This window comes from Anarrhichthys ocellatus, unplaced genomic scaffold (assembly GCF_004355925.1).
Source record: "Anarrhichthys ocellatus isolate YVR2014 unplaced genomic scaffold, GSC_Weel_1.0 scaffold17, whole genome shotgun sequence".
Lineage (NCBI taxonomy): Eukaryota > Metazoa > Chordata > Actinopteri > Perciformes > Anarhichadidae > Anarrhichthys > Anarrhichthys ocellatus.
The window spans coordinates 5,831,488-5,848,409 of record NW_022280047.1 but is presented as its reverse complement, the minus strand read 5'-3'; the positions used below and the strand labels follow the sequence as shown (position 1 = coordinate 5,848,409).

The following is a 16,922-nucleotide window of genomic DNA, read 5'->3' as shown; positions in this document are numbered from 1 at the left end:
ATTCTGACTGTTGTCTTTTGATTCCTAGGTAACTCAGTCTCTGTTGGAGAGCAGCGACACCATGAACCTTCGCAACCAGAGCTTGGCCCGAACACGAGACCCTTCCTGTACCGCTCACGGATCCTTCAACAACCAGGGAGGACACCTCATTGTACCCAACTCTGGTGAACTTTCTACTCACACTTAACAGTTTATCAATAATCTGGTTACTGTCTAATGGTGATGCAGTGACCAGCAGTGATGTCTTTCTATGTGTTCAGTGCAAGACTCAAGGCGAATTTTAGAGGTGGTGATACAAAGTCAATGGAAATATATATATATATATAAGGACGCAAATTTAATTATTTTGTTGATTACATGAACAAATGACAATGCACTACATCAATTTATATAGATAGTAACAATGTCATCAAAGTTAATCTCAATTAAAAAAAAGTATTCAAGATTTGAACAAGATTAAATGTACATTTCTTGTACTCAAAGATGACCACATGAAGTTGGTTTTTTAGCTAATACAAAAAAAACAGCCTTGGGATGTTTTCCACCTAGTTGTAAAAGAAAAAAAACTTTAAGTAGATTTATATTAGGATTTAAAAGCATGAATGAATAATGGAACCCGGAGATAGGAAGCAGCTTTCAGAAGCTATAAAACATCGTAGCACAATTCACTTGATGATATATTCAAGAGAAAGTTTTACATGGTGTTGCCTTTAAGAATGATTTTTCAATAATGAATCAAAATGATGAAGTGATAATGGGTTGCACATTCAATAATTTAGCTGTGCATAGTAAAATTAATAAATCCAGTGATGAAACTCATTACTTTTTGCCTCCATCCATCCTGCTTCCCCCGTCCTCCCTCCTGCAGGTGTGAGTTTGTTGGTTCCAGCGGGTGCCGTTCCTCAGGGTAGGGTGTACGAGATGTATGTGACTGTGCACAGGAAGGAGAGCTTGAGGTAAGTTTCGTCTCTCTCTTTCCCTCACTTTTCCTCTCTGTGGCTTTTATGCTTCTCTGTGGTTCCCTGTTGCCGCCATGTTTCTCCTCATCTCTGCGTCTCCCTCTATGATCTTTTTGTTTCTTTGTTTTTCTTTTTCCTACACTTCTCCATCTCTCTCCTGGGCGCCGGCTTCTCAGACCTGTTTGTTTGGTTGCGTGGGGAGGCTTTCACAGTGTGACATTGGCTTAGGATACACAGCAGTGGATGAATCATTAGTATTTATAGTGTATAGTGCATCGATGCACACATTCTTTTGGTGACTCATTCAGCAGGGGTCAGTTAATACCACAGATTTCCTATATTAGTGCTATAATTAAAGTTGAGAAGATTATAAGGGAGTTTTTTTCCACATGAATTAATTATAACCTACTTAGCATTATAATCTGTACAGTAATCCACAGAATTTATAACAATGTTTTCTTAATTTTACAATCATTGCTACTACCCAAAATGTAGAGCTCATAACCCCCATTATTCAAACATGTGTGAAACTAATGTTGACTGCAGTGCGACAACAGATTTATTTTTTCTTACTCCAAACACCAAAGTGTTTACAGCATATGCAAAGACATTGCTGTTCACAGTAACTAACAGATTAGTGGTTATTCTTGGGATTACTCTAATCCTGTTACATGTTAGACAATCCTTTACTCACAGGCCAAGTGCATGACTGAGGTAAAGCTCTCTGTGGGACACGACAGAGACATTGTCTATATTCCAGCTGTTGGGAAAGTTATCAGTAGTCTATTTGAAAGTGACCTGGCCCAATAACATGCCTGCAGTAAGGCAAAACTCAAAAGAACTTGCATATTTATATTTTTAATACTGTTAACATTTCAGAGAAAAGGAGATGATTCCCTTGGACAGAGTCAGTATGGATACTGATGATTTGTTTTGTATGTGTGTCTTTACCACTCACTGTCGAGGTAAATGGTTAAGCTGTGTTTGTGCAAAAAAAAACATTTTCTTATATAGTATTAAGCCCATGCAGATGTTTTTTTTTTTTACATTTGGTTTTCAGATATCTGTGACTGAGATTTCTCCATCCACCCCAATACAATGGCGCTGGGTGTTTTGTGTTCGTCCCTTTTGAGAATAATAATGAATAAAGTAGTGTCCTGTTTACACTGCTGAATAGTTCCATTTATAACTGTTTGCTGCAAGGTTCGTGCATTATCCAAAGTAACAAGGACTTCGCTTTTCCTTAATTCCAATATAGTTATGTAATGCTGTTAGCACTACAAGCTGAATGCAATTCACCTTCATAGCATTGTGGGTGGCGGCCAAATATTCAGAAATAGCAATCTCAAAAATGGAGAAAATAAAACCAGTAGCCAGCCATCAGCTTGGCTCAATACCACAAGGGGTAAGAGGAGAAATGGGCTCTTTAATAATTTTGGTGAATCAACTCTTTCCAGACCCTAGCTTTAGGACACTTGTTACAGTTTGGTTCATGTATTCTATCCCATGCATCCATTCCAGCATCTCCCCGATCAATAACGTCAATAAGAATTAGGCCCCCTGCAGTGAGCTACAGTATTTCTAAGAATCAAACCTCCTCTCTGTCCTCTGTCTTCCTCACAGGCAATAGCTGGCTAGCAGAAAATCACATAGCTACATTGACTTGCCTCACCAACAATTGGCAAGCCATAATCCTGTGGTTTAGCTCATCAGGATCCAACCTTTAGGTGTCAGTTTTCTCGTACAGACAATACAACATTACAACATCTGTGTTCTCTGTATGATAAATGATGCATAACCTTACAAATCAGTTGCACTGTATTTCATTAGGTGGTGGCCCCTGCATTTTGGTTCGTCAAAGGGTGCTGTTACAGTTTGAGTTGTACTGTTTTTAGAGAAGTTGTACTTCTCTCATCCATGCGAACCCATCATGAGTCAATAATGAGCTTCATCCGCTGAATCGATAATACTGCTAGGGATTAGTTACCCCCCCCCCCCACACACACACACAAAGTGGGCTCGAGAAAAAAATCACTTCTTTCCGTATGGGCTTTATTCCCAGTCAATAAATATCTTCAGCAACATGAGGGAGGAAAATGACTCGATAATGGATTACACAGGAAAACACAATTGCAAACAATTGTTGAAGAACATGGGTTTACTTTTCAATTTACTAATGAACAGTACTCTGTTGCTGTACTGTAATATACTTTACAATACTTGAATTCACTGTAAAAAAAACAGCAACAGAAGAGCTTGTGGTAAGTATTCATTTGTTTAATGCCCATGAGCTGTGAAATACTGACTCCAGCTGAGGCCCAACTGAAGCCCTGCTGACGACACCTATCATCCTCTGATTGAATGTTCGCTGCTCTTCTGTTTTATTCAATGATATTCTCATCAACTCAAAGACAGTCTATCTTACTGTAACCTAACTGTTCACCTGACTTCTCTATTTTGCTAGCTGAGTTGTTCCGTGTATGAACATTGTGAAAAACAAACCACAGTACAGTACAAATCAGTACAGCTTCATACGGGTGATGCTCACTTTAACTGGTCGCCTACAGTGCGGCCCTCCTGTCGCTCTTTTCTAAAGAATCATCCCACCTGGATGTGATTTGTCTTCTCCAGACCACCGGTAGAGGACATCCAGACAGTGCTGAGCCCAGTGGTGAGTTGTGGACCTCCAGGAGCCCTGCTGACCAGACCAGTGATCCTCACCATCCACCACTGTGCTGATAATGTCGAGGAAGACTGGCTCATACAGCTGAAGAACCAACTGGCCATGGGAGAGTGGGAGGTGAGTGTTCAACACTTGTGTCTTTTTTCGAGTGAGCTACGTATAATGTGCAACTTTTGAATCCCACAGTTTTAACCTCCAGAGAGAATAGCTGTCACTTTGTTACCAAAGAATTCAGATGCGCACACATCTACACACACAGCGGCTTAGTATCAATGTATTTAATGCATTTATGCAAAATAAACACCTGCACAGCCAGATCATTCATACACAGCCATGTACACAGCATGGCTACACGCAGCATGTTAACACATGCAAGCACATATACATTATCGTCTTTTCGATAGCCTACAATACACATACACACATGCCGTAAGGGAGAGAGAGGAAAAGAAATGAAAGGAGAGAAAACTCAGTAAACACAAAGTGCCTACAGGCTAGTCGACAAGCAGGGGGTTGAAGACTCCTATCAGAAGCAATTTGTTATGCTCCTGCCATCCTCCTTTTCTGTCATCTTTCTTCTTATGTTTCTATCCCTCCTTTTTTTCTACCCTTCTCCCTCTCCCTCCTCCCGTGTCTCTCAGCATGAAGTCCCTACCTCAGCAATCTCCCTGTGTGTGTGCGTGACTGCATTCGATGCATGTTTGTCTGTCTCCGTGTCCGTGCGTGTGTACGGGTGTGTATCCTTGTGTGTGGGTGTGGGTGATAAGGCTGTCTTGCAGCATCACTGTGTCTACAAGGCCCCCGTATGCTGTCTTCTGTTGCTTATCACAGCTCAACACAATGTCTCTGCACAATTAACCATGCATAAGATTCTGTGTGTGTGTGTTCTTTTGTGTGTGTATGTGAGAGAGAGAGGGAGGAAGGGAGAGAGAGTGAGAGAGAGAGGGAGAGACAAGGGGTTGGGTGCAGAGTGGGTAAAGACGGGAGAAATGAAAAGTGGAATTTCATCAGGAAGTCGATTTGTTTTTCTCTTATTGCAGTAGAACATCCATTTCCCATCAGAAATATTTCTCCAAAAAAGGGAGAGGAAGGTAATTGAATTCCCCTCACATCAGGGGGGAGCAGCTACGGTTGTGATTACCAGTAATAACAGATTCATACCATATTGCTTTCCTACCTCTTTGTATTGATTTGGCTCGCTCATCTGTTGGGACAAAACTCAATATTTGTATCACACATGTGCGTGTAGTACAGATCCATGCTGCACCAAATTTGCATCCACAGACGTGTACACACAATTAGTCACACACGCAAACTTGGATATGTGCACGACTAATTGAAGATTCTGCACTTAAATGAAAAGGAGCTGTGCATTCTCACTGAACCCAAAGGAGCCGTATAGATTTACGATAACTCCGGCTGTGACAGAGCTGGAAAAATGATATGAGCAACAGCCAGCAGATAATCACGGTGGGGTTGGACATACTTCACACAGCAGCTCTAAACAAGGGGTTTTATTTTACTGGTCACCTTGATATACTTTGAGAAGTCATATTATGAAGTACCAGACATGCATTCACATTTCAACTTAGTGTCTCAACAAGAACAAAGGAATTCACAATGTGGGGAATTAAAAATCTAGGAACTGATTTTCTAAGATGAATTACTGGACTAACAAGAAGAGTCGCATATGGTTCATGTCTTATTGAAAAGATCCACAAGCCAAAAAATGATTCTAACATTTGCATTTGGCCTTTCTTCTGCTGAACGATGATTTCTATACAGGGAGCACATCTCTACACACCATCAGTAATGGCATTGCGTTTATAACAACAGAGGAATTCACCAGTTAGAAACCACAGCCTGTTTATTCAGGGTGTGTTTGCATTAGTGGAAATGGCTCCAAATGCAGGTCCAGTTGTGTTATGTTACCAGACAGAATGTGGCTTAATCCCACAAATACAGTCAGTATTCAAATAATGCCCAGGACTCACTAACAGCAGTCTGCACACACAAATGTAGGCTGTTTCCAAAAAAAAGGGAACATTTATTTGTACATCGAGGATAGTCAACATTTCCACAGTTTCTCTATGAGCACAAGAACTTAGTTTTGTTATACTCATCATTATGCTGATGACCGTGTGTTTGAACAGAAATGCTGTTGTCACACAGGTATGGATTAAGCACCTTATTTAATGTGAAATAAATCAAGGAAATGTAAAGTTTGCTTTGATAGCAAAAGGAAAGAGATCAGGCAGGCTATACTCACAAATATATAATCATGAATACTAGAAAATACTCAGACTTGTTTTTGAAAGGTTGAAAGTTAGTCCGTCTTGAATAAAGCTCTAGATACCTCTTCAGTTGAGATGAGTGACGGCTCACATGGTAAGTTTACACTATTCCAGTCTCAGCCACCCATCATAGACCCAGCGTGACACTCTGGAAGTCTAAAATTGTGTGACGTTGTGTGTGTGTCTGTGTGTGTGTGTCTGTGTGTGTGTGTGTGTGATTCTTACAGGATGTGGTTGTGGTAGGAGAGGAAAACTTCACCACCCCCTGCTATGTGCAGATGGACTTGGAGGCATGTCACATCCTAACAGAGACACTGGGGACTTACTGCCTGGTAGGCCAGTCAATCTGCAAGGCAGCCGCCAAGAGGCTCAAACTTGCTGTTTTTGGACCCGTATCCTGCACAACTTTGGACTATCATATCAGGGTCTATTGTCTGGACGACACACAGGATGCACTCAAGGTAAAGTACTGAAACTAAATTAATCAAATCCAATACTTATTTTCTTCAGTTGCTTTTTAATAGATGTCCTCCCTTGAATTAACCCATATGAACACACACATATACTGTACATATGATGGATATATATGGATATATTAGGCTGATTGCTTAGTTGTGTTCCTTCGTCATCTGAGGGATTTTTTTCTCTCTCTTGTACCACCCATGCTGCAACACTTCTGTGGTAATTTGCATTAGAAATACAATATATTATAGCTTGAATAGGGGTGATTATCTAGAGTCACAAGTGAGGTTTTCTCACCTCTAGTTCTCTGGAGGTGAGCTGAGAAGCAGTAAACAAAGTAAACAGGGTCAAGCAATGTCAGAATACCGGCGCTTGAGAATTCAAACAAATTCAAAACACTGGAGGGACCATCTGATACGGGAGATTAACATTGGTAATTTATGCATGAAATGATAAGTCAAAAAGCCATGTACATGCTCACACAAACATCAGCGCACACTCAGTTTTACCATTTCAAACAAGCAATTGTAGCTTGAAAATAAAGCTCAGAGGTGGACTTTTTAATGATGGAGACTCTGTGTAGTATAATTGATCGGTTTGCGTTTTAAAGGGGAAGTCTCCGCTGTATATCTACTGTAGAGCTGCCGCGTAGGAAAATGAGGAACTATTGATTATTTTGCAAAGGTTGCAGGAGGCATCAGAAGTCATACTGATAACTTATTCTTCCATCAGTAAGTTGGAATGTTTGTGTTTCTTTAATGCTTTTAATTGTTTGTGTGCAGTTCATGAGCCTGTAAGTATTTTGATGTTATCAATATGTGTGTATTTACCATCATGCATCTGTAGGGCACAGATACTGTCTTAGTACTCTGTTGGTGTGGCCTAACTTGATATACAGAAGTCAATTTAAAAAGCATGAGCAAAAACTCCCACAGGACTGTGTGTGCAATATATTATTGAAACAGCCGCAGCACAGCACAGTAAACTATGCTGCTTCCTTTGGTTCTCAAAATGGACAAAGACATCAAATGGGAAGTATCAGTTTTACATTAACTGGTTTTATTACCCATTTCATGAAATCTAAGATACAAAAATCCACATTAAGCTCAGTGCATCAGCTGTTTAATCTATCCCGAGTTAGGTAATATTGGTGCAGAAGAAGAAGTTGTGATTGTTGTGGTGATGGAAAATACAAAAATTGGTTGCTTATCTTAGATAATCAATAAGTCAATGATTACTTCTTTGGGTATTATTTTCAGAAGGAAAATGTATTGAGATCATCTTCTAAACCAATAGAAGTTATTTACTGTTGTACATATGATTTCCCACATCTCACAACAGCAGTACTTTGACTGGCGGTGCATTATTAATCAAGGTTTTTATTGAGCATCTTAATGTCTCTCCCAGTTGAGTGCAATTAGCAGAGCTAAGCTTTCCTGAAATCCAGGGAATACAACTACAGAGCTCTGTGATGGTATCGTCAGGGAAACGTTCATGAGATTCAAGTGTTTCATGGTGCTGTGTACTTCATGGAAACATTCGGCGTTGTCTGCAGTTATTATGCAAGATAAAGAAAGGCTTTTTGCAGTCTATAATACTGTATGAAAAATAAACGGTTCTTTTCTTTGTGGGGTTTTGTGTAGGAGGTTCTTCAGATGGAGACACAGATGGGAGGGAAGCTTCTGGATGAGCCAAAGACCCTGAACTTTAAAGACAGCACACACAATCTGAGACTGTCAATCCACGATGTGCCGCACACACACTGGAAGAGCAAACTCATCGCCAAGTATCAGGTGAGAGGGATATGCGCATACATGAACACTTGAAGGTACCCGTTACAATATACAGAGTGTAGTCAATGATCTTCACACCCACAGCAAATATCGCAGTTTATAGGACCACTTACCTTTAGCCAAACAAGGATAAACTATAGTTAGCCTTTTTGCGAATGTACATTTCTGCCAAACTAGCGATGCAGCTCAGTGTTGGTCTTCATTTTGTGCATTAAGCTTTGGTCCAGAGTGAAATATCTTCACAATGATTAACTTTGATGAATTCCCAGTAACAATAAGATTTACTAAGATTATAAGACTGGTTCCTGCCTGAAAATTTGCTTTACAAAAACATGTATATTATTAATGCTTTTTTCCAGGAGATCCCATTCTACCAGGTGTGGAGTGGCAGTCAGAGAACTCTTCACTGCACCTTTACCCTGGAGAGACTGAGCCCCGCCACCACGCAGATCAGCTGCAAACTGTGTGTACGGCAGGTGGAAGGGGAGGGACAGATCTTTCAGCTCAGCAACACATTAGAGGAGGTAGGTTTGTAGAGATCCACGTGCACACAGCAAAATGGAGACACTGTTTATTGGCTGTGTACACAACAAAACTGCAGAAGAGAAACTTTAACTCACACTGGCCTAGGACATGATGAGGGTACAGCGGTACATACTAAAAGATTAACACAGTCACACGGGCAAAAAAGAGGCTCCTTCTTCTAACTTCTCCATTCCCGTATATAAGATCTTATAAAGTCAGTAAGTTTTCTTCCATCCGTCAGACAGTCAGGGCTCCTGCTATGTGACTCTGTTCAATCATTCATACTGGGGGCTAGAGGTCACATAACACGAGTGGAATAACTCGTCTTTGATTTTGAGTCCATGTAACCACAAAGTCACTGAATGTGTGCATCTGTGTCCATGTGTGAACAGTTTTGGTCGAAGGTCAGTCAGTTCTCTTGGAATGTCAGTGCTTTGAATTCTCCCATGGTGTTCATGGGTGACAGCATTGCACTTTAGAATTCGTTAACACTTGTTTAACCAGGTAAGTTGATTTTTGACTGCAAATAGAGGAACAGTTGCAGCAGCACATAGGTTTGCACATATCTTGTACTTGAAAATGAGAACGAAAATTGTAGAACCAGTTAAAGAAGTTTGAGGATTTGCCTCTGTGTGTGTCAGGACTGCAAAATCACACAGTGAAAGAAAGAAATTGTAGAAAGAAATTGTAGAAATGTCTATCCTGCAATTTTTTTCCTACACTTCCTTCATTATGCCTTCTGCCAAATATTAGAAAAAGAAACAGCCTTATGAGGGGCAGAGCTGTGGCTTGTAACATGTACACAGAAAACAGTATAGGGCCTCTATTTGGGCAATGACATATTGAACTATTTTGTGAAGTGATCAGCTGTAATTCATTTTAAATAGGCCATACCTAATCTTACAATACTATAATCACATCGGATATTTGGCAAGTATGATAATTAGATCCGAATAGCGTCTCATCATTGATGTGTTATTTAAAACACTGTAAGACCCTCAATTAACCAGCCGGCAGCATCCTGCAAGTTGATCAATAAATAGTAAAACAGGTTTAAAGCATTTGTTATTTTTTGAAGAAAAACAGAAATGTCCCTTTGGATCAATCACTCTTCAGCAGCAGAGAGCTTTCTGCTGTAAATTGGGGCTAAGTAGACACAGTAAATAGTAAACATTCACATCAACACTGGCAGTTGTTGTTTCCTTCTGCCAAGCCACATTCATTAGGCCGCTGCCTCCTTTCAGCCCAGGAGTGGCAGATTAATGCGATGAAGGTTTAGAAAGAGACAGAGAGTGACATTGAGAGCAGAGAGACAGAGAGAGTGCATTGGAAGCAGATCATTATATTTGTTTGACTCTTGTATTAATTAGTAGACTTATTTGTAATCGGTCACGCCGAAAGCTGCAGAGAGACGAGCAGAATCCTTTGCCAGAAGGACTAAGATAGAGACCTATTTGAAATCAAATACGACCAATGTTACCACATAGATGCACATCATGATCCATATTTAAATGTTAAGGCTTTGTCCTGTGTCTCTACTGAAGAAGTTATACTGTACACATCAGTATGCCTAAACGTTATTTCTATGAGTTCAACTTTAAAAAAAGTTGATGTAACTACTAATTATTTTCCTTTAACCAACAATTGACCAGTTTCTTTCGGTCTTCCCACACTTTCCAGGACGTCCAGTGCATAGACACGTCCTTGATGGACCCAGCCAGTAATATCACAACCTTAGTGGGACCCAATGCCTTCCGCATTCCTTTATCCATCAGACAGAAGCTGTGTGGCAGTCTAGATGCACCACAGACCAGAGGCAATGACTGGAGGATGCTGGCACACAAACTCAACCTTGACAGGTGACACACACAGACACACACACACACACAAAAACACTCACATTAACACACACACAGTTTGTATCATTTTTTTCCTCTTTGCCTCCCTTATGCATTTTGCTTAGTTTTGAATGTCATACAATCAGAAAAATACTCTCCTCAAATGAAATAGCTCATCAGGGTGGCCTGTGACCGCTTCAATAACAGAAGACGTTTTCAGCTCAGGTTCAGGTTCAGGTTCAGGATACTTTTATTTGTACCCGTAGGTAGACTTGGTTTGCAATAGAAGGCGAGGCATCTATCTCGACACACATTACAATCAACACAGACAACAAGACAAACATGATAAACGTACACAAGGCTACAGATCAGTAAACCAATACAATTCAGTTCAGAGATGAATCATTCATCTTATTAATCTTATTAAATGACCTATTTTTTTTTTCCTTAGGACTAAAGTGTACAAGAGACATAATCACACTGACAAGTTAGCATCTTGATTGTATGTGATTGATGGTCTTTTCATATATATATAACGAAAAACAATGCTTAATCATCTGTACTCTACAGTTTAGAGCACAGAAAGAATAGCTACTCTAAACAATGAATCTGCACACTGGCCACAATTGCAACACACTTCATTACTTTAAACCTGCATCCCTGTAGAGTTTGAGTAAACTCCCATGAACCCAGATAGGAAAGATCCAATTGGCCATTTGCATCTGACTCATATACCAGCAGCTAGTCAGAGGATAATTGGGCACAAGTGGATCTCATTGTCGCAACAGGCAGCCAGCTCATGATGGTGTGGGCATCCAAATAAATCCCGATCATTTGTAAAAGATGGACAGCTAGCCAAATTGTTGTTTACTACCACATTTCTGCTAAAAGCGACTCTTCAAAGGGAACATGATAACATGGAAATACCATCTTTTATCCTCTCTGCTCTTGTAACTGCCACGTCATGTCTGTTTGAGTTCAAAGTGTAACTCATTCCTTGCCGTCACATCTCTCCCTCCTCACATGACTTGTGTAAATATAAACAGTGAAACCTGAGCTGTACAAACTTTCACATGAACAAACAAATTAGCCTATTGTACTGAGAAAACCAGAAAACTAAATGGTGGAAACTCGCTTGTACAAATGCACGCACGCACGCACGCACACACACACACACACACACACACACGCTCGCGCTCTGACAGACCGGTAAAAAGGTGGATCTCCGCAATTGAGTTCACTTAACAGCGGGATGCACCTTATCACATACTGCAGACAGATGGAGGCTGAGACTGAAGTGAGAAAGAAAGAAACAAAGTAATAAAGAAAGTTATGAAAATAGCTTATTGGATATTTGAGAGGAAAAAAATTAACTGCGGGAGTAGAGACAGACATTCAGTCTCTGGTTGTGTTTAAACAGTACCAGAATGTGCCCACAGTACAATCACAGGATTTACAGAGGAACAGAGAGTCTCCTCTTTATGGCTTTTTCACTTTAAGGCAGCATTGAGATCTTTGTCACAGATGGCTCAGCGTCAGACTTTTCCTCTGCAACCATTGTGTACTTGACTGTCGACAGCTTCAGAATTTACTGTTCCTATGAAAACTGTTCTCCCGATGGACCCGTTGGCACATTTGTGTGCTGTAATGCAACTTCAGAATACATCTATTTTGTATAAAATTCTTATTTCAAATCATTAATTTGATTCATTAAAAAGCTTTTAAATTGAACATACATGATGGCACATTTTCCAAAAAGTATTCACCTCTCACATTTAATTAATAAAAAGTCCTCCGCTCAATTCATTTTTCTTTATATGTAGTTGTTTTATTGTGTGCTGTGTTGTCACATCAGGTGCTTTCAATAGCTTTGCACAACATTTTAGGTTTTAAGTCCTCAAGAGAGCAGTCACATCAGGTAAAATTCATCAATGGTCATTACATTTAATTTGTAATTGATAATAGTAGAAATGGTTCACTTTTCATTTATCAGAATAGTTTATTATATATATATATATATATACATATATATATTATTGTATTGTTATTTTATTTTAATATTATATATTATATATTTTTCTATTTTTATTTGTATTCAATGGACTTTATTATTGATATAGTATAATGGCTTTAGTATAATGTTGTTTCATATTTTAAATGTGATGCCTGACGAAGCTCCAGGACCCAGTACATTGTATCTGTAAGACAGTTAGCGCTGACAGGGTGAGAGAATTAAACATTTTACCATATATCGTGTCCCTCTGCTCTCCTCAATGTCTCCAGGTACCTGAACTACTTTGCCACCAAGTCCAGTCCGACAGGTGTGATCCTGGACCTGTGGGAGTCCCAGCACTTCCCGGACGGAGACCTAAATGAACTGGCCGCCGTGCTGGAAGAGATGGGTCGCCATGACGGTAGCTTTGCCTCCATGACAACGGAACACTGCTGAGGCACTGTGGTTACCGTGACAATGACAGAACTCCGGAGACGACGACAAGCAAAATTCTCTACGGCTGATGCCGCAGCAAGAGCAACGAACGAATTAGATGACTGAGCCGTGGTGATTGAGCACCGGGTTAACACCACGGTAATCATGCCTGCACGGTAACAGACGAGAGATGCTCGAGCTGGTGCTAGAAACTATGCGTGTATCTTTGTGTGTTAATTAGAGCAACGTTTCAGTGCGCTGTGTGACCGAAGGAGACATAACCCAACCCACAACACAAACACAGTCTATCAGGAACAAACAAAACATACACACGTCTGGTGTAATACTCGTTGTTTTCTTGTTGTTACTTTATACTGAACAAAGAGAAGCAGAGAAAAGAAGCAACAGAGGTACTGACCTTGCAAACCCTCTATAGGAATGGAACAGAATCATAAAGGGAGGGAAGCTAAACTGATTACAAACGAATAGGAGAAGTTAGAGTGAGGAAAAAGAGGGAGTGAGTCAGAGACAAGACTCTTTAGCAAGACGAGAGTAAACTAAGGGAGAGGATAAGCTGATTACAAAAGGGAGGCAGGACGTAAACATGGACTGATGGAAGAAGCCGCAGGTGATCCTCTGTACAAACAGGATGGAGAACGGATAATGAGAGAGGGGAGATAAAGAGGTGATCCCTCACTTGTGAGCCATGGCTGTACTAGTTTTGCCAGTACAGTTTCTTGTCTTTATATCGTTTCCTAGGGAAAGCTCTGTGTATTCTGCTGTCCATATGTGTGGATCGTTTCCCGCTAACAGTGTGTCATTTGCTACACTGTCAATCAAGGGTCCTGACCAGAAACAAGACTAAGACCACATGTTTCCCCTTCTTATGCTGACATCATAAGGGATGTTTTAATTTGTGTTATATTAAGTATCGAGTTTGTGGCTTACCTCCAATATGCATTTAGATATTAAGTCCTCCAGGTCACAGGAAGTCAAGAAGTACTAAGTCAAAGAGCAACTGAACTTGCTGTCCATTTGTCTTTAACTTGTGCCTCTGATTATCTTATTAAAACACAATCCAAAGGTGACAACGCTCCTGGTGGATTCAAGTAAACGCCTATTTCTTGTTCTCCGTTTTCAGCAGTGTATGATTGTGACAGACTTGTAAAACTGTCTGTTTAGAGGTATATTCAAGATTCCACCTATGATAAACAGATAAACAGGGCAAAGAGGCAGACTGTCAGCTGCATTCTCATACATAGTACAAAATATGTTTGTTTTATTGGAATCAGTGTTTACTCATTTTAAAATGGTATATTTTTATTCAGGTGAATTAAAGAAACTGCAAAACAATTTCTGTAGTTGTTGGTGCGTTCACCAGGATCTTCAAGTGACAAATGCATTCCTTCAGTAAAATCAAGTGTTAACTTGTGTTGCTTCTGCTCCATTCCTCCCCAAAGAGGAGTAGTTTGGATGAGGCTCTATAGTGCAGACGCAGGATGCGGAATTCCAGCCATGGCTATACCACATCTGGTTAACCACAACCTCGATTCGAGGAGTGTCTCTGATAGACTGTCACAGCTTGTTTCTGGACAGGGTCCAACTCAGCGAAAACTGAAAGGAAGCAAAAAGGGATGAACTAAAAGATAAAACACGAGTGTTTTTAAATACGGTGATATACAAACTACCATAGTATTATGTGATAGTGAGTTAAATACAACTGATATCATTCATTACCGCTAAATGTACGCAATATACTGATTTTATCAATCATATTTTAATTTACTAAAATATATATAGCCTACGAATATGTATTTCTGACAATATTTTTGGCTCTCATCACAGGATGTCAGTTGTGTTGTCTGCCATCAGGTCACGTGTGATTTCAATTGTGGTCACCACCATGACTTGATCATGGTCACTAGCACCATCCAGTGGCTTTTGGAGAATAGCAGCATTTACATTTTGTCTGAAATGTGTAAATACATTATTATCATGTTCATTCTAATGACCTTTTAATATCATAATATTTTTGTTCAGTTGTCATTTTTGTGTTATTTACATTCACATTATTTTTCTTGCCATATTTATGTTTTTATAGGTGTGACCTGTATGTAACTTATCAGTTATTTGCCCTTCTAAAACAATGTTCTGTCTGCGACTCACATTCCAACTCGTGGTGTATTTGTCGAAAAAGTTGCAATTTAAAGCTAAATCTCAAAATACCAACTCAAGGGGCCTACTGTATGTAAAATGATGTGTAATATATTTGTGTTTTGCAGAACATATTGTGGAGCAGGGCTGGCTTTCAAATGTTTGTGTAGACACGGGTCAACAGTGTCTAACTGAAAGATTAAACTCCAACAAGCCAGCTTTGAGGGAGGAAAAACAGCCTTATTTTTAGTGACTTTCAGGGCTGTCAGATGCCCCCTGAGGACGGGAAATCTATTCACCATCTAGAGGACAAAATTAACTTTCAGCTCAAAGGGAATACAAAAAATCTGGAGTTAAGATTCTGCTCCGAACTACGGAGAGACGCCATATGAAACGGAACATCAGGTATGCAGGAGATACTGAGGAGGATATTGTAAAGAACACAGAGTAGGCAAAGACTATGTTGAAACAAAAGGTCAGCTCTTTACATCTTTGTGACAGTTGTCATCTTGCGGCTGTCCGCACAAAAGAAAACTTTGAGACAATAATTTGACGCATTGATTCCCCATAAATATGGGAGGAAAGAAATCTGAGCTCTTGTTTTGATGTAAAACCAGACGTAGAAGGCATGCAGGCCTCAAAATTAGGAATCTTTTTATTTCGGACAGCCTAATTAACCAAATTAGAAAAGGTGTAAGGTCAAATGACAGAGTGGATGTTTTGTATGTTTTCAAATGTAACCACAGATTTCTATAAGTTTTCAGGATTAAAGCCTAAAACATCAAGTCATCAGTATATTTCAGAAGAAAATATCAACCCAAGTTCATGACAGTGTCTCATTCATATACAATGTGATCATCAACATCTCTTATTAATAACTCAAGTGCAGAACAGAAAATCAAATGACAACTGATGATACGTGTGCAAGTAGAGGATTTGTTAAGAAATTGAAGTTACAAGTTACAGTGTAACCACGATGTGATCCTTGGCATGTTGTTAGTCTACAGTTTACCAGCAGGACAGAAAAGTTGAGTTTTCATACGAGGATGGCAAATGTTAGGCCTCCAGAAGGTGATCCTTCTTGATGTGGAAATGAAGAAGGTAGTGTTAAGATAACAAATTATGTAAAAAATATTTTGTATTCACAATATGTACAGTTGTGTACTGTCAGCTATATTTGGCAAATTTGAGAATATAAAAAAGAGCAGTACAGTTAGATACTAGTTTGTATGTTTCTTTCTTTTTTTGTAAAAGCAGTGTCTACTATGCAAACTTGGCATTGGTTATCATGATAGCAGTCTATAACTAGAGCTGTGCTTGTAAGTGCATTTTTATTTTACTATCAGGGGTGATTTGATTTAGTTAGTGTGGGGTAGTGATGGTCCACTTTTGCTAATTCTGGCACGCTTCATGAATCTTGCTCAATCTTGCTGAATGCTCGCCTCTCTATTTCCTCTAACTGTTTTCTGTACAAAGTGTAAGAAAGAATTTTTAAGACAATTAATAAATTATATTTATAAGCAATGCTGAAAATGTGTAGTGCCTATGGTGGCTTATTTCTACAGATATAATGGTTTGAAACTTTAATTTCTCTCATATGACAGCAACATGGCAGCGTGTACTGTGAGGTCTGAAACATATGGATGGGATTAGAGAACTCTTTCCTTTTGAGAACCAGTTCCTAGTTGTCTGATTCCTTGGAATCGCATGCCTCTGGGACAATCGGTTCCATTTTCAATTTGTTCTGACAATTCTGCATGCACAATGACATAACGCCACAAACGCA

At 39.6% G+C, this 16,922-nt stretch overlaps 1 protein-coding gene across 2 annotated transcripts in view; it reads left to right on the top strand.

The window, feature by feature from the left end:
- The window catches only part of LOC116388399 (netrin receptor UNC5C-like), a 171,047-nt gene extending 154,378 nt beyond the window's left edge, over positions 1-16,669 (top strand). For both annotated transcript variants that reach the window (XM_031856204.1, XM_031856203.1), the window contains 8 exons: positions 29-164; positions 869-956; positions 3,591-3,759; positions 6,164-6,397; positions 8,042-8,191; positions 8,551-8,715; positions 10,397-10,575; positions 12,838-16,669. In XM_031856204.1, coding sequence (XP_031712064.1) covers positions 29-164; positions 869-956; positions 3,591-3,759; positions 6,164-6,397; positions 8,042-8,191; positions 8,551-8,715; positions 10,397-10,575; positions 12,838-13,003 — 1,287 coding nt within the window. In that variant the 3' untranslated portion in view covers positions 13,004-16,669. The remainder of the gene's footprint in view (positions 1-28; positions 165-868; positions 957-3,590; positions 3,760-6,163; positions 6,398-8,041; positions 8,192-8,550; positions 8,716-10,396; positions 10,576-12,837) is intronic.
- The last annotated feature ends 253 nt before the right edge of the window (positions 16,670-16,922 follow it).